At 44.2% G+C, this 22,767-nt stretch overlaps 1 protein-coding gene across 1 annotated transcript in view; it reads right to left on the reverse strand.

Moving 5' to 3' along the window:
- LOC135324464 (probable global transcription activator SNF2L2) overlaps nt 1-22,767 on the reverse strand; it is a 136,724-nt gene that overhangs the window by 32,185 nt on the left and 81,772 nt on the right. The window contains exon 28 of the mRNA XM_064500953.1: nt 6,629-6,847. Coding sequence (XP_064357023.1) covers nt 6,629-6,847 — 219 coding nt within the window. The remainder of the gene's footprint in view (nt 1-6,628; nt 6,848-22,767) is intronic.

Raw genomic sequence — 22,767 nt, forward strand, 5'->3', positions numbered from 1 at the left:
TGTAAGCAGGGGCCGGTCAGTACGCTTGCCTGACCGAGCCCTGTGCCTGATCGCCGCACTCTCTCCTATCTTATTAAATCCCTTCTTAGCTATCTCTCCGTGTAATTTCACTCGCTATCCCATGTGCGAGTGCTGCAAGGTCTAAGGGCCAGCAGCTGGAGAGACAAGAGCGAGTGAATTTGGGGCCAGCAACTGGAGTCAGACCTCAGGTGACAGCAGCCCCGTGTCTGTGGCGCCAGCAACTGGGGCGAGAGAGGGTCTCAGCGTCAGCCACCGGAGCGGGACCAGGGGTCGTAGGGCCCGTGTGCCTGGGCGGACCAGAGTGTTTGCACTGTCCCCTAACCTGGTGTGCGTGTGTGTAGTTCGCTAGCAAACTTCAAGCTGGACTTGCCGGTGAGTCGGAGGCCCAGGATACAGGCAGGGATCTCAGATGGGCAGAGGGGCCGTGCTGATACACGAGGGATCCACAAGCGTGGGGTGCTTGTGAGACGAGTGTGCGAGTTTGCTAGCGAGCATCAAGCTGGACTAGCCGGTGAGTAGGAGACCTGTATAGTGAGTAATGGGGCCCAGGATCCGGGCAGGGATATCAGACGGACGGAGGGGCCGTGCTGATATTGGAGGGATCCTCGAATGTGCGTGTGAACCAGAGCAAGGGCGTGTGTGCTTTCGCTAGTGAACGGCAATGCTTACTGGCCGGAGAGGAGGAAGGGGACTCAGCTCTCTGCACTTATGTGTTATGGGAGTTCTGGTGGTGTTGTAGGTGGGCGGTGTTGAAGGCAGCGCCTTGTCTGTGGCAGTCTGTGTAGCTGGCCATGTCCGTGTACATCTCTGGGATACACACTCAGCCTCGCTACTATCAAAGTAGTTTTAGTGCCTGGGATGTGCTGATAATTGCTGCTCATAGAATAGCCCATACCCAGAGATGGAGGACTTTCTGGATCCACGGTGACAATTAAAACTTTTTTTTTTACCCTCCCTGCCCCCTCAAAGCTTAATAAATTAAATTGAATCTGCAGTTAAATACTAAAAAGTACATAAATTAGATCAGAATGCAATTCTCATCAAATGCCCTGAGCAAATAAAAAAAAAGAGAGAAAAATAAATAAAGTCATGTATAATATGTACATGGAGACAACAACTCAATTTCAGAAATATTTATCTGTTTTCTCCTCTTTCAAAAAATCACAGCCTCCAACAAAGCCCTTATAAAACAAATCTCCATTAGGATTAAATAAATATAAGAGGCACTAGATGAAAAGCTAAGCTGAAACAAATATTGAACATAAGGCAGATAAATCTATGGAGCTATTGTATTATCTAATTACAACCACCTGAAGAGTTCATGTTCACTAGTGACAAAATGGTCTCTTAAAAATTTCTGCTTATCATTGATTGTAGAAGTTATATATATTAAAGCAAAGCTCCTTCAGATAACACAAGCCCTAAAAAAAGCCTCTAGTCATTTATGTCAAGTTGTAATAATACGTTAGCTCAACTTTACTACAGTGTTTGATGCCAGAGTTGCCTTTTAACAGTTGATAAAAGAGAGTATGTAAAATTGAAATGTTAAAGTTCCAAATGATAAGAAAATAGTTAAAGACATTCCTAGCATTTTCCTATGAAAGATTTTGAGGGGATCAAGGAAAGACTGAATCGCAAGTTTTACTATACAACATATTCACTGTTTGCCAGTATACATAAAGCAAGAAAAAAAATGTCATTGTATTTTTAACACTTGGATTTCAAAATAGTCATGAGTATGTTGAAAAGTATCCATCAGATACTTTGTATGAATGTATGTCAATATTGGCTTTCTTCTAATTTAAATAAGAAAACTAAATATGGACTTAATGCCTTAATTTCACTTGAAATTTTTAGATCAGCAAAAGCAAGTAGTCCACAATAGTTAGGTTTTGAATGCTGTGTGAGATAAATCTGACACTGCTCATCTCAGGTTTCAAACTTGTTCCACTTGGCAACATACAATCTATTTTGAATTAAATCTACACATCTACAAAACAGAACTTTGCTCATGTCACCCAGCCAGCAACTAAGTTGAATAAGCTGAATCCAGATGCAAAACATTTCAACTGTCTTAAGAGATTTAGCTTCACAAGTAAGGATTTGGAAGATGAGTTAAAAAGCATCAGAACAAGCTTAGCCAGGCAAGAGCTGTCTTGATGCCTCTGCCTGAGTCAAAAATATTGGAATCAAGATGAGGCCAAGATAAGTATCATGAAACACATCTAACAGCAATACTGATCAATTTAGCCTCTCTTTGACCAGCTACAGCCCTAAACAATAGAATCCTTTACAGAACACTCATGGCCCTCTAGGAAATAATCTGATTGCTGATCCACCAAGGCATTTTGCAGCCCCATGAGGAGCAGTGTTGTGGGAGAAATTTGCTAGAGGATGCAAGAATTCCAGAATTTAAATGCTTCCTAGGATCAGGAGGCAGGCTCCTCCTTCCCTGTTTCTAGAAAATGCAGTTGCCATACCAACAGTTAGGGCACAGCACCCTACAGCATCAGCTAGTGATCACAGCCTGTTCTTCTGTTATATCTTCCCAGGGAAGCTGAAGAGTGTTATTCAATTACAGTTTGCCTAGGGCAGCTGCAGGCCTCTAAAGCAGTTTTACTACATATTGCATGAGTTCATCCTCTTGGCTTTAATAATCATTTCTATTTTTGGTCCTCTGCTTCCAAACTCAGAACTCAAGTCTTCTGATAAGGAGAAAGATTACATACTTTCATTTGTATATGTGCATGCACAAATCCCTTGAGGTCTGGTCTTTCCTTTAGAGATCTGCCATGATAGATATGCATGATACATGAAGGTGAGCATACGCACCAAGGATTACCCAGCACCCACAACTCCAGGAAGGGAAAACTGGCATTAGTTTTTTTGTTTGTTTGTTTGTTTTCCCTCTCAGAGGCAACAAGAAGGAATTAGGCCTAAAGGACCCTTACCAGACTCTTCAGTATTGAGGTATCTGTGTTATGGCCAATGTCCAGCTCAGAGGGAGCAGGTAGCTGATCTCCACAGTCAGAATTCTGGCTGCTGACCCAGGCAAAACTCCTCAGAAATGAAAGTAAAATTCAAGTGAATCTCTCAAAGACAAATGCAGCCAAGGAGACAGTTGGGAGTTGGATAATGATATTATCAAACCAATCTATTAGTCAGAAACATGAAGTTTCCTTCTAAAAAGCCCCATACAAGGATATCTATAAAGGCATCAGCAGTTGGAGCAAGAGAAAAAACTAGAGGTATCCCCTGCTGCTAGTGACCAACAGGTCTGTTTCTTTTACAATGCTCCAAAACAGACAGAAGTAACTATAGGTACAGATCTGCAGACAGTGGCTTAATAAAACATATGGGGTAGTAAAGGGATAACTTTTATGAAATAATGTACCAACCTTAATTTAGAATTTATTGAATATTCTGGGTATTTTTAAAAAGCCTTAGTGGTTTAAGTAGTTTATTGTGTCCAAGTTAACAAGAAATGATTTAATTTAAAATTTCCATACAATGTGCATGATATTGTTACATTACAAGTTGGAGTGGCAAAGACTCAGGGTAAAGCTGCTTATTATAACTCCCTCTGATAATTTTACCTATTTAAAGATTCCCTTGAAAATGTTGTACAAGATAATCATCTCTTTTTCTGTGATCCCCTAGGTATGTCATTTCAAAAAACAGGAAAATTTAAATTACCCAAAGAAAAAGACAAGTGAGGGGTAAAGAAACAGAAAACAGAACTCCTTACTTTCCCCACAAAATAAGCCTCATGAAAGCACTCAGGAAAGTTTCACTTTATTCAGATTTTTGTTGTCCACCTAATAGAGAGGACTTTTTACTGTGAAGCTGCATGATCAGTAGCACACTATAAACCTAATCCTCAGAATAGAGATAGTGAAAAATATTAGTAGCTCCTACATTAGCATTTGTTGTAACACTCTCAAGTGTATGGAGTTGCCACCTGAAAATGCAATTTGAAATATGTACACAATACAGTTAGAAGTGACTGCAATGTAGCTAGCTTTAACCTAGCTAATTTGAGTATACAGTTAACAGCTTAACAGCAGAGGAGGAAGGGACTTGCAGTTTTCTTCTTCAACAAGGTAACAAGCCATGTTGAAAAAGGAGTAGCAGTAGATATTGTATCTTTACTTTAGCAAGCCCTTTGACCTTGTCTCACACAACATTTTCACAAACAAACCAGGAAAACATGGACTAGATAAAATTATTATCAGGTGTGTGGAAAATAGAAAATTGTACTCAGTTCTTAATGGTTCATAATAGTTCATAATAGTTCTTAATGTAAGGCTGTGGAAATAGGGGTCCAGTGCTATTCAATAATTTTTTTAATTACTGGGATTATGAAACAGAAAGTATGTCTAATAAATCTGCAAAGAACACCAAGCTGACAGGGACCACAATTATACCTGAGAACGAGATTAAAATTCAAAATGATTTTGATAAATTGGTGTCACAACTGAAGAAAATGTGGATACTTTTCAACAAGGATATATGCAAAGTATTTCTATTAGGCAAGAAAAAATCAACTGTACAAAACAGGATATGGAACAATTGACTAAGGAGTCATTTCATACAAAGGGATCAAAGGGCTTATACTGGATCACAAGTTGGACACAAGTCAGTGTCTGTACTGCTGAGAAAATAGAAAAATACTATATCATGATATGTAAACATCCTAGCAGTTATGTGAAAGAACTCCTCCCCTTTATTCAGGTAAGGCTGTACCTGGAGTATTAGTGTCTAGCTTTGGACAAAATTTAAAGATGTCAATCACTTGGAGAGAGTCTAAGGAAGTGCAACAAAAATGATTAGAGATCTAGAAAATAGAGCCTATGGGAAAGATCAAAGAGCAGGGGTTGTTAACCTGAAGAAGAAAAGACTAAGCAGGGATATGATAACAGTCTTTTAAGACATAAAAAGACATTGCAAAAAAAAGGAAGGGAACAACCTATTCTACATGACCACAGTGACTAGAACAAGAAGTAACGGGCTTAAAATCCAGAAAAGAAATTCAGATAAGGTATTAGGGAAAACTAAACACTGCAATAGATTCCCTTGTGGAGTTCTAATTTTTCCATCAGTGGAGGCCTTTAAGAACAGATAAGGCAAACATCTATCAGGAATGACATAGGATCCTGCTTTGAGGTAGGAAGATGGATTAGATGACTTCTTGAGGGCTATTATATTTTGACAGAAAAGGACTTAACATAGAGTAGAAAACCAACCTCAGAAGCAAAATATGCAAGTCCAAGCTGAGTTTTTGCCATAGCCAGAGTATTTCAGTACTGAAGATAACTAGTTTAAAATGAGCTTGAGTAGATCTACATTACACTTCAGGCACTTCCACTGTAGGAAAGGGTAAATCTATATAGCCTAGAAGGAGTTTAAGCTTCTAGAATGTACATCTTTTTTACACCATTAATCTTTTCAAAACATAAATATCAAACTCTGCTAGTCTCCTCTACTTGCTTAGATTTTACAGCCAATATATAATTTACATCTTTGTTCTCCTAAATTTTACACACAACAGCTGTAACTGGCTCAACTCTTTAGCCTCGTGTCTCACAATGCAGTTTCATAAACACTTTTGTAAGTAAAGTATGTAGGTTTTTTATCTATCTTTTTAGTGACTGTATACTACAATCTCATCTCTCCCCCTGATATACACTTTGTTTTTGTGTTTCTCCCCTAGCTTTTATGGTCCTAGCTGCACTGTGTGTTAGGGTCAACCACATAAGCATGTGATTATTCTACCACAGTAGAATATTGTCTATCAAATCACAGAGAATAGTTCCGTACATGCAAAATTTTACTAATACGCTTTAGAAATCCTAATTGAGTAAAGAATTATGAAATTGCCTGGTTTTGAAGAGACTTTCTATAGATCAAACCTCATCTCCTTACCACCCCTGATATTAACATTCTGAAAAGCCATATACATTAGTGTTCATTAGATGTGCATTTTTTAAGCAGAGGAATGACAGGAAATCCTCAAGGGCAACAAAATCATAGATTCGGTGAGAATAAGTTTCGATTCTTTACTTTCAGGTCTGAAAATCTTGCAAGATGCTCTTCGTCAAATTTTTTGATCTCACTGGGATCAAGAAATGCAGAGGCACTTGGAAACGAAAGATCATAAGAGAGAGAAGACTTGCTTGAAAGTTTCCAAACTTTTAAAAGGGATCAGTTTGGGTTTTTCTTATACACCTGCAACACAGAAAGCTGTAATACACACTGATCACAGGTTTGCTATACTATAAAAGAAAAGTCATCTTGAAGATGACAGTCTGCTTAGTGTATCTTAAAACATATACGTGAAATATGTCAATATCTACAGCAACAGAATAGTTGCAATACAAAGCAACTGCAATTCTGATTCTGCATCTAGCAATTAGTTAAGCTCCAGCAGCATAGCTTGAAACCTAAGTTATGCCTTGAGCACAGTTGTAAAAGCTGAATAATAAGAATATATGGATCTTAGCTAATGCATGGTCTTTTCACTTGTGCAACTTTGTAGTCTTCAATGAGACCCCCCCCCCCGCCCCAAAGAAATATCAACTGTCAAAAAGAAAAAAGAAGTACCTACCCGTAGCCACTGTTTCTCTGTGAGAGCATCGCTATAGTCTACATCCCTGCGCTGACGGGACCCTCTTCCAAATATTTTCTCTTCCTCTTCCTCGCATGTGAGCCTTTCAACTTCAGCATCATCCTTAATAATCCAAGATGGCAATTCATCCTCTTCCATCAAGCGGGGCTTGCGCTTGGGGTTTCTGGCATCCTCCCTACGACGGTCCATGTCCATGCGCTGCAATGGCAGTTGGGAAAAGATACAACAGTTTTAAGGGTCATGATTCAATGAACTATGGGAATACCTGGTTATTTAATTATGCTTGAAACTTTAAACCAAGTCCTTTGGTGGCATTTCCCTCCCCCACCCCAGTACTTCTAAAATGCAACTATAAAAAGGAATATCTCCACATGACAGTTGATCTTCAATCAAATTCATTATTACACAGTGAACTTTCCCTGAAGTGACTGAGAGCACTGCATGCACCGCACCTCAGTAAAACAAAACAGGCTATGAGAGCACCAAGATAGCTGTTGATTAAAATAGTCTTTTTTTTTTTTTGCACATTTTATGGTTTCTTTGTACTCATAAAAGTGATCTGCAAGCACTAATCATTTCCTGACAATATATCTGTCAAGTATTATTATTCAGAGAGTAACTGAAAAACACTAGCTATGTGACTTTGAATATCAGAAAAAAGAATTAGGAGTTTGAATAAAGGCCTGTTCAGAGGACAGCTTGTCAACTCCGCATCAGAAATCCAAACAGTTGAAACGCTGATAGTTTACTGATCTTACTGCTATACTATGCATAAATTGCAACATACATAAAAATACCAGATTAGGTTAGGTAAAATGTTAAGAATATTAGAAGGATAATGTTGTATGAAGATACTTTGAAGCTATAATTGAAATAAGACATAAATTAATTTCAAGTTTGGTGAGCAATTAGCCCATATAACAGGCATGGATACCTAGGACACATTCTCACCAACTACTGTAGACACTTCGGTTAGGTGTTTTCTACTCCTCCCAAGGAGGTATACACCTCTACTGACTATATAGAGATCTAGGCTCCTCACTTTGGTCCCCTGAATCCCATTTAGATAATATGTATACCCTCTTCAGCCTAATCTTTTAAAGTGTTGCACAGGATTTAAGTACTTTGTTTTCAGTGCCTACCAAAGAGAACTAACAGGAGGCTACAAAGCATTTAACTTTCATGTATTGAAAAACTAACATAAAAATTAAAATAGCTAAGATAATGCAACACTGCTGCAGTTTTGGCCAATGAACATTTGCAAGAAGTATTCTCAATTTTATGCAAACCACTCCTATCGCTGCCTGATGCTGCACTTGCATAAGATGCTAACTAGAGCACATCATACTTTTACATCTCTAACCCAGTTGCAGACCTGCATAGATTGAGCTTTATTATTTCCAGGGGCAGCTCAGATTCAGCTGAGTTTATTAACTCAGGCTCAGTGATGGCATTGCTGAATCCACTAGATCTCTCATCTCTGCACCTCTCAGTTACCAGCATTCCCAAAATTCCCAATTCCTTTTGGCAAAGTGCCTTTCCCAAGTGGTCTTCATGCTCTTGTTCGGTGCTGCATATTCACTGACAAGGTCTCCCAGGCTTCTGTGCTTAGGGAAAGGATTCAAGGAGGAGGAGAACTACCAGCAGTAAATGATAATTGAGTCAGGGATTACTTGAGAGAACTTGACCCACACAAGTCCATGGGACAAGATGGGCTGCATCCAAGAGTGTTGAGAGAACTGGCTAATGTCCTCTCTATCATATTTGAAAAGTCATGGAGATCAGGGAAAACCCCCAACGACTGGAAGAAAGTAAATATCGTACTTATCTTCAAAAACAGTCAAAAGGACAATCTGGAGAAGTATAGGGCTGGGCAGTCTCAGTTCAGTCCCTGGGAAAATCATGGAGTGAGACCTCTTGAAACACATCTCTGGGCACATGAAGGAGGAGAATGTGATTGAGAACAGTCAGCATGAATTTACCAAGGGGAAATCATGCCTGACCAACGACATCTAATGCCTGGCAACACATCTAAGGCTCCTTCTCCATCTCTGGTTCCACAGTTACAGAACAGGTACACTTCCCTGGGAACAGGTGAGGAAGATTCCCATTCAGGGAAGGTGTCAGAGCCAGCTAGGCCTCAAACAAGTGTCCGCACAAAGAAGAAAAAGATGATAGTTATTGGAGACTCTCCTGCAGGGAATGGAGGCACCAGTCTGCCAACCTGACCTGATGTCTTGGGAAGTTTGCTGCTTACCAGGCGCTTAGATCTGGGATGTTGCAGAGAGACTGCAGAGGCTTGTCTGACCCTTGGACTATTATTTCTGGCTGCTCATCCGTGCATGCACCAACGATACTGCCAGGGAAGACCCTGAGTGTATCAAGAGTGACTACACAGCTCTAAGGGTGAGGATGACAGGCATGGGGGCCCAGGTGGTGTTTCCCTGAATCCTGCATGTGAAGGGGAAATGCTTAAGTGTTGCATGGTGCCTTAGATGTCTTTTACCCTGTGTAATAGAGGGCCTTCCATTTCCAGTTCTGTAGCCTGCCTTTCACTCTCAGCTCTGTAACCCTTCATCTACACACCCCGAGGCTGCTGTGGCAGTGCCCTTACCCTGATGACCCAAGTGTTCTTATCCTCACAGCCTTGCACTGCCAGATTCTGAACCACTGTCTGTCATGTCAGCTTTCTTGTGGAAAGTGGTTGCCACTGATGTGTGAATCACCCTTTTCTTCCTCTACTCCTCATTCTTCACCTTGTAGCTTCTAGTCTATAACTCCTATAACTAAGATTTCTTCATCCTTCCCTTTGTAGCTTTTAGTTTATAACTTTAGAGCCTAGTAGATAGCATAGTCAATAATAGTCATTTACATGCCCAATAAATATACACCTGCATAAAATCAAGTGTTCTCCAATCAGCATTAATAGCATCATAAGAAGGAACAACCAATCTCTTTTCGCTCTCTCTTTCTTTCTCTCTCTCTCGGGGAAAGAACATCTTTGCCAACATGCTGACCGACCTGGTGAGGAGAGCTTTAAACTATGAATGTCAGGGGTGGGAGATTACAATGCACAGTTAAGTGAAGAAATGGTGAATGGGGTAGAAAGCAAAGGGTGCAGGGCAACAGATACAAGAGAGACCTCAGGAATGATAAAACAGAGTGAAAGGAGGCCCACCTCAAGTATATGTACACAAATGCATGCAGCCTGGGAAAGAAGCAGGAGAAATTAGAGCTCCACATGTGGACACAGAACTATGACATCATTGGAATAACTGAGACGTGGTGGGAGGGTTCACATGACTGGAGCTCTGTGATGGATGGATACAGGCTCTTTAGGAAAGACAGGCAGGAAAGATTGGGAGGAGGGTGTCCTCTATGTGAAGGAGCAGCTCAAATGTATGGAGCTCTTCTATGGAATGGGCAACAGGATGGTTGAGAGCTTGTAGGTCAGGATCAGAGAAGAGGCCAGTAAGGGTAACCTCATGGTGGGAGTTTGTCACAGGCCACCCGATCAGGATGAGAAAGCAAAGTCTTCTTTAAAAAACTTGAAGAAGTCTCCAGATCTCAGGCCCTGGTTCTTGGACGGGGGTGGGTGGGGGGCTTAAATTGCCTTGACATCTGCTGGAAGGGCAACACAGAGAGATGCAAACAATCCAGGAGGTTTCTAGAGGGTGCCAGGGATAACTTCTTGATACAGGTACTAGATGTGTCAACCAGGGGTGACGCTCTCCTGGATCTGCTACTTGTGAACAATGAAGAACTACTGAGGGCTGTGATAATCAATGGCAGCTTTGGCTGTAGTGACCATGAAATAGTGGAGTTCAAGAGCCTGAGGGAAGTGCGGAAGGAAAGAAGCAGAGTACGGACCTTGGACTTCAGGAGAGCAAACTTTGGCTTATTCAGGAAACTGGTAGGTGGGATCGCATGGGAGTCAGCTCTGAAGGGCAAAGGAGATCAGGAAAACTGGCAGGCCTTTAAGGACAACCTCCTCCAAGCGCTATCAAGATCCATCCTGATACTCAGAAAAACAAGCAGATATATCAGGAGACTGGCTTGGCTGAACAGGGCTGAACTTACAACTGAGCTCCAATGCAAAAAGGACGCATGCAGGAGGTGGAAGTGAGGACAGGCTATAAAGGAGGAATTTTAAAACATTGCCCGGGCATGCAGGGATGGTGATAGGAAAGCCAAAGTTCACGTAAAGTTGATGCTTGCAAGGGACATCAAGGGCAAGAAGAGGAGCTTCTACAGCTTCACTGGTAGTTAAAGGCTGAACAAGGAAAATGGGGGACCATTGCTGAATGGAGTGGGTGATTTAGTGACAGCGGACACATATAAGATTGAGGTACTCAATGCCCTCTTTACCTCAGTCTTCACCAACAAGGTCTTCCAGGCCTCTGTGCTTAGAAAAAGTGTTTAAGGAGAACTACCAGCAGTAAATGATGGTTGAGTCAGGATTATTTGAGAACTTGACCCATACAAGTCCAAGGGACCTGATGGAATGCAACTGAAGATGCTGAGCGAGCTGGCTGATGTCACTGTGAGGCCACTCTCTATCATCTTTGAAAAGTCATGGAGATTGGGGGATGTAGGGAACGGCGATCGGAAGATCTCGCGATGGCACGGAAAGAGGAAGGAAGAGGAAGGATATGACGTAGAGATAGCAGTATGCTTGTAGGTATATAAGCGAATACATGCGTACAATAAACGCCATTTGCAGCATCCTCATATTGGTGTCAGTGCTCATTGGCCCGGAGGCTGGGGGAGCCTCCGTGCCGTCTCAGGCGAACGGGAGATTGTCGCATCAGAAGGCGACAAGTGGTGACCCCGACGTGATAGCTGAGACGGCGGACCGCAGGCGGTCGAGAGGATCCGGATCATGGACGCGGTACTTAAGGTTGTACGCGTGGGTGCCCGGGAATGGGTGCTCTCTATGAGAGCGAATGCAGTTGCGAACTGCGTCGGGCGGCTCCTGAAAGATGGAGCGATAGTTAGAACAGGGGACATTTTTTCCCCTTCTAACTGGGAGAAGTGCACTCGAGCACTTGCTCAGAGAGCTACGGCCACTAAGAAGGCCGCAGAGCTTAAGACGTGGGGAGATATAACGATCATTTTAGAAAGGACTAGGGAGGAGCTTGAGACCTGGCAGGCTGCCCGCGCGGCGCTACACATGTCCGCGGAAATGGCAACACAGACAGCAGCGAACGCAGAGGAGCGAACGGAGGCGATAGAGGGGGAGGCAAAAACTCCAGAGGCTTACCCAATAACGCCCTCTTCTCCGCCTCCGCTGCGGTATCCGTGGAAAGAAATGAGGGCGATGGAAGGGGGAGAACTAGGAGAACCAGGAGACCTTTGTGGAGACCGAGATATGAAAAAGCCAGAGGCGGGTAGAGGAAAAGAAAGCAAGGTGAAAGTGGAGGAGGCAGAAGAAAAGGAAAGACCGATTATAGTGGATGATCCCCGAGACTGGCTACCGGGGGCCATGATTCGGGTGCAGTGGGAGGACGAAAGAAGAGAAGAAGCAGGGGAAAGACCAGAAGCAGGGGAAAGACCGAGGGTGCCGCACCCGGGAAAAGATGGCGCTGGCCGAGAGAGGAGTGGGCGTCGACCAGCACTGCGGAAGGAGGAGACTGAAGACTCAGGTGCAGCAACTAGGGCGGAGTTCCCCCGCCGCAGTCAGAGGCGAAGAAAAAAAAAAAAAAAAAAAAAAAAAAAGAGGAGGAAAGTCACAAGAGATATGGAGCAGATGTTTATGCTGCTTACAGCTCTGGAAGAAGAAACAGCTAAACAAAGAGGGCTATCAGAGGCAGCAGCTAAACAAAGAGGGCTATCAGAGACAGCAGGTTCTGCCCAAGCGGGAGGGGGAAAAGAAATTCCCCTAACAGACTGGAAACTGATAGCGACGGAATGTGCCCTGAGTGGCCTCAAGTTTCGTGCGCCAATAGGGGCCTTCCCAGTACGAGTTGCCCCGGGGGGGGGCAGTGGAATGGATGCCCCTCGACCCAAAGACGGTACAACAGCTATTGAAAGCAGTGCAAGAACAGGGCCTGCGACACCCGGTGACACAGACGTTGCTGGACGCGGCGCACGCGGGAGGTCTAATACCGTGGGATTGTCGCGCCCTCGCGCGACTGGTTTTATCGCCCACGATGGTCCTTATGTGGAAAGAAGCGTGGACCTCGCGCTTGCAGCAGGCGTTGATGGCCGCACAGGCAGACCCGCAGAACCCACTGGGCCAATCCACCCTAGCGCGGTTAAGAGGAAATGATGCGGTCATGGCTACACCCCAGCAGCAGGCAGCGGGCCTGAGACCTCGGGAGATACTGGTGGCAACAGAAGCATCTCGAAAGGCCTTTGATGATATTGGGCCACTGGTGCAACAGGCAGACCCATGGACGACTGTGAAGCAGAGAGTGGGAGAGCCGTTTGACAAGTTTTGTGACAGGCTACAGGCAGCAGTAGAACTTGCATCTTTACCAGACGCTGCAAAAGGAGCGGTGATGTTGGAATGTATCAAACAACAGGGCAACGAGTTGACAAAAGAAATCCTAAGAACAGCGCCTAAGGGAGCAAGTTTAGGGCAGACGATCAAGTACGTATTAGAACACCGGGACAAGACCACAGCCTTACAGATTGCTGCAGCAGTTATGGCAATGCCGGAGGTTAGAGCTAGAGGAGGTCCAAAGGGAGGCCCATGCTTTGGCTGCGGGCGAATGGGCCATTTGAGAGCACAGTGCACGAATAAGGGAAGTTACGCGCGCCCAACAAGGGGTATGGGGAGCCTTACATGCTGGGCCTGTGGAAAACCAGGACACAGAGCACGAGATTGTCGGCGGTCGGGAAACGAGAAGCGGGGAGGGCAACTAGGGGGCCACCCCTCCCCGGTGAGCCGGCCTCAAGTAGCCCCCGTCAACAACAACACACCGCTGATGGACAGCTCCAGCGACCAAACTCCGAAGGGAAACCCCGCGTGGCCCTGGTCTTAGGGTGTGAGAAGAGACCCCGAGTGAAAGCGCATCTGATAGGCCCACCAGGGGCGGGTCCTCCTAGCATCCCCTTAATAATGATGCTAGATACGGGGGCAGATGTTACATGTGTGCCCTCGTGGTTGTGGCCATCGAGTTGGCCAGCAAAAGTGGCAAGCTCGTTAGATGGAGTGGGAGGCAGGGCGGAGGCTATGGTTTCTGAAACCGATATCACAATTGTATTGGAGGACCCGGATAGGCCTGCTCAGATCATCCGTGTGCGGCCGTACATAACTGCCATAGGGGAACCATTGTTAGGGCGAGATGCCTTATTGCAAAGCGGCTTTCACCTGACAAATTTAGGGTAAGGGCCACTGCCTACCTCCTCGGGGCTCATTTCGCTGTCCCGCTGACATGGTGCTCCAATGAGCCTGTGTGGGTAGAGCAGTGGCCATTGACAGGGGACAAATTGGCGGCTGCCCGACAAATAGTAAGTAGAGAACTAGAGCAGGGACACCTGGAGGAAAGCCACAGTCCCTGGAACACTCCTATATTTGTGATACACAAAAAGGATAAGTCTAAATTTCGATTACTGCACGACCTACGAGCGGTAAATCAGCAGATGGAAGCGATGGGTGCCCTCCAGCCGGGGTTGCCACTACCATCAGCAATACCAAAGAATTGGCCAGTGGTGGTGATGGATATCCAAGATTGCTTTTTCTCTATACCATTAGCCCCTCAGGACAAAGCTCGATTTGCCTTCACACTGCCCACAGAGAATCTGCAGGAGCCAGCAGCGCGATATCAATGGACCGTCCTCCCGCAGGGCATAAAAAATTTCACCTACGATTTGTCAGGCGGCAGTAGCTAAGGTATTGCAGCCGGTAAGGGCGCAGTTCCCGCGCGCGCTTATCATCCATTACATGGACGACCTCCTAGTAGCTGCAGAGACCCAGCAAGAAACCGATCAGGCAGAACAGGCAGTAATTAACTGCCTAAATGAAGCGGGATTGTACGTCCAGAAAGCGAAGACACAAAGGGGAGAATCTGTCGACTATCTGGGAACCACCATCCTCCCCAGAGCTGTGGTCCCACAGCCGATAAAGCTCAATAGAGAGATACGGACGTTGCATGATGTACAACAATTGGTTGGAGCTCTCCAATGGCTGCGAGGGCTGATAGGTATTCCCAAGGAGTGGATGGAGCCACTGTTCGAGTTGCTCAAGGGCCACAAACCATGGGAACCGAGGCAGATGACACCGAACGCGTTAGAAGCCCTCCGAAAAATAGAAGATCTCATGGCAAAGGGCGGAGTAATGAGATACGACCCGGCCAGACCTATCAATCTGTACGTGGCAGTTACAAGAACAGGAGCCATAGGCGCTCTAGGACAAGGGACACCGGAGCGTCCGGAAGTCGTATGGTGGATAGTGTCGAACCAAATAAGTATGGCATACGTCACAATCGTAACAGCGTTGGCACAGATGATACAGAAGGGACGAACCGCCACCGTTCGGCACTTCGCGAAGGAGCCTGAGTCCATTTACCTGACGGTAAAAAGGAGTCAATGGGATAGCGTGGTCCAGAAACAAGATAGTATAGCAATAGCTTTAGAAGGATTCCCAGGAACAATCAGATTATCGCCTGTGCTGGAGATGTATACACACCTCTCCGTCCTTCGGCCCCATCTGAAAGCCCGAGTGCTACAGCGACCTGCACCAGGGCGCACAGTGTTCACCGACGCGTCATCGGTGACCAGGGCAGCGGTTGTTGTGTGGCAAGATCAAAAGGCCCAATGGCACCGAGTGAAGATCAGCGAGCCGGACAGTAGTGTACAGCATCTAGAGGCCCGAGCTGTGGCGCAGGCATTGCAAATGTGGCCAGAAGAGCATTTGAATGTAGTGACAGACTCCATGTTCGTCTTTAAATTGTTACACAACATGTCATATCCCGGATGGGCCGGATCGCCCATTGCGCTAATGCTAGAAGAAGCCCTACAACAACGGCGGGCCACTGCCTCTGTTATTCATGTTCGGAGTCATGAGGCAATCCAAGGAGTGTACCAAGAAGGCAACAATAAAGCCGATCAAGCGGCCAAAGGTGTGTGGACAGTCGCAGAAGCAAGGCAGGTGCACGACCTTCTCCATGTTGGTGCAAAAGCACTGGCAAAAAGCTGCAACATCCCCCTCACCACGGCTCGTGAAGTGGTTGCGGCTTGCCCGTATTGCCAAAAACCCCCCCTGTGGGGCGCCGGCATCAACCCCAGGGGGCTGAAAGGAAACCAAATATGGCAAACGGACTTCACAATGTGCCAGCGACTTCGACCACGGCCCTGGCTGGCTGTCACAGTGGACACACACAGCGGTATCATCGTTGCGACCCAACATAAATGAGTCACAGCGCGGGCGGCACAGTTGCATTGGCACACGGCAATGGCCTGGCTGGGTGCCCCAGAAACTATTAAAACAGACAACGGCACGTGTTTCACAGCGCAAAGCACGAGAGAATGGGCCGTACGGTGGGGAATTAAGCTAGTGCATGGTATTGCCTATAATAGCACAGGTCAAGCCATTGTCGAGCGAGCAAACCGCACTTTAAAGCAAAGGATCGAGATTCTTGGGGAGGGGGAGGGATATACACAAAGAATCCCCGCGCACAAACAATCAGAAATAATTATGCGCGCCTTATTCGGTCTGAATCAGTTCATCAGGGGGGAGGAGAACAAGACGCCAGCGGAAAAGCATTGGGTGGTCCGAGCGATGCACGAGGGACCAGACGTAAAGGTTCGAATCCCGGAAAAAGGGGAATGGGAAGAGGGGTGGCAGCTGGTAACCCAAGGACGAGGGTATGCAGCGGTCAGGCAGGGAGAAATGGTAAGATGGGTCCCTATGAAGTGGGTACGCCCAGACCTCAGGGCAAGGACAAGACAGGAAGCAGAGAGTCAGGTGAATTAATGAATGTCTGAGTTTTATTGCAGGGGAGGACCACCCTGAAAAGCCGATGATCCCTTCTAGCAGCAAAGACAACAGACAGGAGAAGAAGAACAGATGAGAAAAGGCGCGTGAAACCACAAGAAGAACGCGTAACCAGAAAACCCGAGAAGATGGCAGGGGGAGCAACCCAAGTAGCTCTCCTCGTAGCGATGCTGGGACTGGGACTCCAAGGGGTGAAAGGCGAACCAATGTTAGCGAAATGGGGTAGTAACAATCTATGGCTCACCTGGCAAACCGGACAGGAAATAAGCAATTTTGCCTGACGTTGGTGGGTGCGGGGCAGCCCTTTTAAGACATGCTTAATAGGGGTCCCATTGAATTTGACCGTAGACCTACCAAAGCTGAGAGAGCATTGACACGCTGAATGCGTCATTGCCCTGGGACCCGCAAGAGCTTGACCTTCTGGGTTCAGTAGTGGTAATTGGCTTGGGCTAGGACCATGGGCCAGGCAATTACTAATAGAAGAGTTGCACCTGTTGCTGATGCTCGTGCTAGGCATATTAGTATGTAGACTAGTGTTTAGATGCTTGGTAAGACAACTGCTAAAAAAGGGGTGGTCCCACCCACACCCACACTATGAACGCTTAACCCGCGACACGGCAATTTAAAGCAAATAGCATAGTCAAAGCATGGGGAGGGGGAGATGTAGGGAACGGCGATCGGAAGATCTCGCGATGGCACGGAAAGAGGAAGGAAGAGGAAGGATATGACGTAGAGATAGCAGTATGCTTGTAGGTATATAAGCGAATACATGCGTACAATAAACGCCATTTGCAGCATCCTCATATTGGTGTCAGTGCTCATTGGCCCGGAGGCTGGGGGAGCCTCCGTGCCGTCTCAGGCGAACGGGAGATTGTCGCATCAGAAGGCGACAGGGGGAGGTCCCTGACAACTGGAGAAAGATGGTGCACTCAATCCCCCAAAAGACCAAAAGGGCAATCTGGGGAAGTACAGGCCAGTCAGTCTCACTTCAGTCCCTGGGAAAATCATGGGAGTGAGTCCTCTTGAAACACATTTCTGGGCATGTGAAGGAGAAGAATGTGACTGGGAACAGTCAGCATGGATTTTCCAAGGGGAAATCATACCTGACCAACCTGATTGCCTTCCATGAAAAAATGACTGGATTTGTGGGTGAGGGGAGAACAGTGGATGTCATTTACCTTGACTTTAGCAAGGCTTTTGACACTGTCTCCCACAGTATTCTTGTATCCAAGTAAGGAAGTTATGGTCTGGATGGATGGACAACTAGATGAGTAAAAAAATGGTTGGATGATCAGGATCAGAAGGTAGTGGTTAATGGGTTGTACTCTACCTGGAGGTTGGTAACAAGTAGAGTCTATCCTGGGACCTGTCCTGTTTAACATCTTTATCAATGACCTGGAGGAGGCAACAGACTGCACTCTCATCAAGTTTGCAGATGACACCAAGCTGGGGGGTCCAGTCGATATGCTTGACAGCAGGGCTGCCATCCAGAGGGACCTAGATAGGTCGGAGGAGTGGGCCGACAGGAGCCTCATGAAATTCAACAAGGACAAATGCAACAAGGACAAAGTCCTGCACATGGGAAGGAAGAACCCCTGGCAGTGATACAGGCGGGGACTGACAGGCTGGGGAGCAGCTCTGCTGAAATGGCCCTGGGGGGTCTTGGCAGACAGCAAGCTGAACATGAGCCAGCACCGTGCCCTGGCAGCAAAGAAAGCCAACAGCATCCTGGGCTGCATTAACAGGAGCATAGCCAGTAGATCAAGGGAAGTGATCATCCTCCCCTACTCAGCACTCATTAGACCACATCTAGAATACTGCATCCAGATTTGGGTCCCCCAATAAAGGAAAGACATTGATAAACTGGGGTGAGTTCAACGGAGGGCCACCCAGATGGTCAGGGGCTGGAGCGCATGCCCTGTGAGAAGAGGCTGAGGGAAATGGGCTTGTTCAGCCTGGAGAAGAGAAGGCTTGGGGGGGGGGGGACCTAATAGCAGCCTTCCAATATATATAAGGAGGTTACCGAGAAGATGGAGTCAGGCTCTTCAAAGCGGTACATGATAGGAGCCCGAGAGAGACAACGGACATAATTTGAAAGAAGAGAGGTTCAGACTGGATATGAGGAAAAACTTTTTCACCATAAGAACATTCAGGGAGTGGAACAGGTTGCCTAGAGAGGTTGTGCAGTCTCCATCCTGGATAAATGCCCTGAGTAACCTGGTCTGACCTCATAGTTGATCCTGCTTTGAGCAGGAGGTAGGACTAGTGACCTCCTGAGGTCCCTTTCAACCTGAATTATTCTATGATCTGATTTCTAAATCTAGATGAATAGAAAAATGCAAGACATGCAACTTGACTATGCAGGTCCAACTAGATTCCAGAAGCAATGATATCCTATCCCTCTTTACCTCATAATGGGGAACTGACTGTATAGACTTCAGTTTGTATAGTAGACTTTCATAGCCCCCCTTTTAAACAATGTATTCATTCAAACTGGACACCCAAGTGGTTCAGTTTATTGACAAACCTGCCAACTGGCATGAAATGAAGATCTGCAATCAGACAAGGCCCAAATGAAATCTATTTTTCTATTATTTAGTAAAGAACTTTAACAAAGTATATGATGCCCAAAAAATTGCATCTTGAAAGTATTTATTTTTTCACCGATGAACATGCTTGTATTTGAAAAGTACAGACTGAAAATCTAAGCTAGTATATTTTAGTTGCTGTTTTTTGAAAGGAAAGTGCATAACGGAAAATTAAAGACACTCTCAATTAAGCTGAGAAATAAGAGACAAATAGGCATTTGTTTTTTTCAAAAGATTCTATTCAAATCCTTTTTATGTCTGGGAAACCTCTAGTCTCAGCTTCCCATGTCTTAGCAAGAAATATATTTACAAAAGAGATCTACCTCATTTTATTGTAACTAACAAAGTAATTATATTCACAGTATCCTCAATGAGGGCTAAAGCCTAGAAACAAAGAAGCCGTATGCCACAAATGCTTATATGTGAGCAAAGAATGTATGCATTGGTAAAATTAGGGCCTGAAACTTTCAATTTCAAAAAGCACACAATATTGCTGACCTTTGAAAAGTTATTTCATTCTTTCTAAATTACAACTATAGCTGTCCTTATTAAAAAAAACAACTTAAACCCACTGACTTTTAGCTCAAATGCTGTATTGCCATTTTAGTTTCAAGAATAAAAATTAAACTAGCACAACTAGAGCATCAGCTCCCATTTTGGTGGGAGGCCTAGAATTCCACTTTAATGGTAGTTTTTAGAGTAAGAATCTTTATTTAGGGTAAAAATAGCATTAAAATAATTTCTAAGTTTTCCTTTTTATTTATCAGTTTTAACAGGAAAAGTAACACTTGTTGAAGCACACTATTAAGCAATGCTGAAATAGCTATGCATAGGACATTGAAACAGTCACTTCTTGGTCTGGATTTTGTCTACTCTTGCTTAGCATGTGACCAAAGAACCAGAAGTGCCTTTATTTGCAGTAAGTAGAAGAGTAGGATGGTGTGAGATTTGGGGCTACCCACAGTTTTTTTACAGCAAATAACTATCGTTTCACTGGTGCCCTGGAAAGAGTAGGGAAAATATAATTTTATCATTCTCAGTTTAGAGGATACAAAATTACTTGGGATGTGCAATAGGGAAAAGAGTTATCCAGACAGAAAATTTCCACTACCCAACACATTAGTTTTCCTCCTAAACTCAGAGTGTATGTCACCAATTTTTGAATTAGCTGCAGCAAGAAGAATAAGAACTTTAAAGTGTATTATGTTTTGTACGTTTTTTCCTCTTCCTGCTACAGAAACTTTACATGCTGAAAAACTAGAAGGATCTGAAGAGGTGAGCTTATTCACAGTGAAAGGTGTGACTGAAATGAAGAGATTCAATCAGTCACTTCAATACAGAGCTATTCAGAATACTGGGCAGAAATGCACAGCATACTGCATATATGCATGAATTTATTGAAACAGTATATACACACACACACACATGCAAGCATACAGAAACAAGTTTTCTTTCTTGCTTTCACAAACAAGATTTGATATATATACGTATACATACACATATGCATACACATACATAGATGCACACACTTCTGAACCTACCCAGAGGGCATTTTGGCAGCCAAAAACTTCCATGCTTAAGAACACCATCTTCATTGGTAGCTAATATCTAATGCCTCATTTATGAAAGAAAAACTTAAAATGCTGTAATGTCCATATCCATATTTATTCATATGCAAAAGCTACATTTAAGTATCGGTATCAACAGAATTTAAATGAGCATCCAAAACTGATATACCATTCCAATCTTTTGCTACCTTTCAAATACATAGCAAGCATTTCCTTTAATACCTTGCTATAAATCTATGTACAATAGTAATTGGCCTACAAAGGAGAATCACTTCTTGATGCTCACTAGGAAAATCAGTTTCAGACTGGGAGAGGAATGGGGGAGACAAGCCTCAATAGTAAATCTGAAAGATCTACCAGTGGTCATGTTGAAATTCATGTGCTCAGTCTCTGGGTGGATAAGGGTAAACAAAACAATACAGCTGAAAAGAGTAATAAATGTGGAATTAAATCAAGGGGAAGGTAGCTTGCATAAAGTAAACAAAATATTTGTACTGTGTCACTTTATTAAATGTGCTTAAAGAACTCATTATTTAAAGCTAGCTATGAAACAGAATAGATATAAGACTTTATGTGCATATGCCAGAGCAATGTACAGTGGGGCAGGATGTAGTCATCCAGAACACCTCAGACCAAAACAACTAATTTTCTGTGCTAATGACTCTGGTAATGTCATGCTCCATTCTCTATCCATGTTCAACAGAAAATCTAAAACATGTTTTCAATATATATGGTTAGATACTGAGCAAGGTGCGGCTATTCTGTACATTATCACTGCTGGAATACAGGCCAACAGGTACTGTGATTATGAGACAATCACCTCAGTGCAGAGACTTATTTGGTGACAGAATGTTTGCAAAACCGCTTTTCTATGAATATGCTTTCATGGACCCTTTAAGAAGTTTCTACCCTTGTCTTTTTCATACAGAAATATTTTTTAAGACAGATCAGTTAATTGACCCAGTTCACTCTGTGGCCCCACAAACATCACTTGTAGGCACAATTAAAGATGCAGTGCAGAGTTAGGAACTCTAAGCTAGCATAGCCCCTGAGAAAGAGTACAATTCCATGGGTATATGGAATTGTACGTTCACTCTTGTCACTGATGACAGTATGAGGACAAGGCCAGGAAAAGCAGCATCCTTAACTGCTGGCTCAGTCTCTTCTGGCTTCTCTTAATTATGTTAAAGGTGTGGCACACAGCCAGCACAAGTCAGGGAGAACAAAGACCATTCTTAAAACATCCTCTTTCTTAATAGAGTTTTTTGCTCTGTAGGTACATCTCAGGATCTTTGTCAAAGAACATTTCTAACCTAAAAAACAACCACATGACAGCTTCCTGCTGAACCAACCTGCTCTCTTGCCTATTTTTTTGGAACTGCTCACTTATCTCCTCTAAACTGAGAATGATAAAATTATATTTTCCCTACTCTTTCCAGGGCACCAGTGACATGATAGTTATTTGCTGTAAAAAACTGGGTAGCCCCAAATCTCACACTGCCCTGCTCTTCTGCTTACTGCAAATAAAGGCACTTCTGGTTCTTTGGTCACATGCTAAGCAAGAGTAGAAAAAAAAAAAACAGACCAAGAAGTGACTGTTTCAATGTCCTATGCATAGCTATTTCAGCATTGGTTTTTACTTTTACGCCTCTTTCTTTAGTTTAAAGACAAACCAAAACACTATTTTTTCCTAGTAGTTTGCTAAATTACAATTATATCCATACAACCTTAATGGAGGTCTATAGCACAGTGAACTGTGGGTATTCCATTTTCAGCCCTAATCTCTGACACAACAGCACTCACATCAATCACTACATATCTTGTACATTCAGTTAGTGAGGTTGGATATAGCAACAGCCAGAAATTCCACACAGTGTGCAGAAGCAAGCATTTGTGATGGAGGCCAGGAAGGAGACATTTGGTTGCCATTATTCCTTTGAGTTATGGATCAAATAATCATCTCTTGATTTCTGGCCTGCCAATCTCCTTACATCTGAATCATATTGAGGGAAAGTCTAA

Source organism: Dromaius novaehollandiae, chromosome W, assembly GCF_036370855.1.
Source record: "Dromaius novaehollandiae isolate bDroNov1 chromosome W, bDroNov1.hap1, whole genome shotgun sequence".
In the NCBI taxonomy this organism is placed as follows: domain Eukaryota; kingdom Metazoa; phylum Chordata; class Aves; order Casuariiformes; family Dromaiidae; genus Dromaius; species Dromaius novaehollandiae.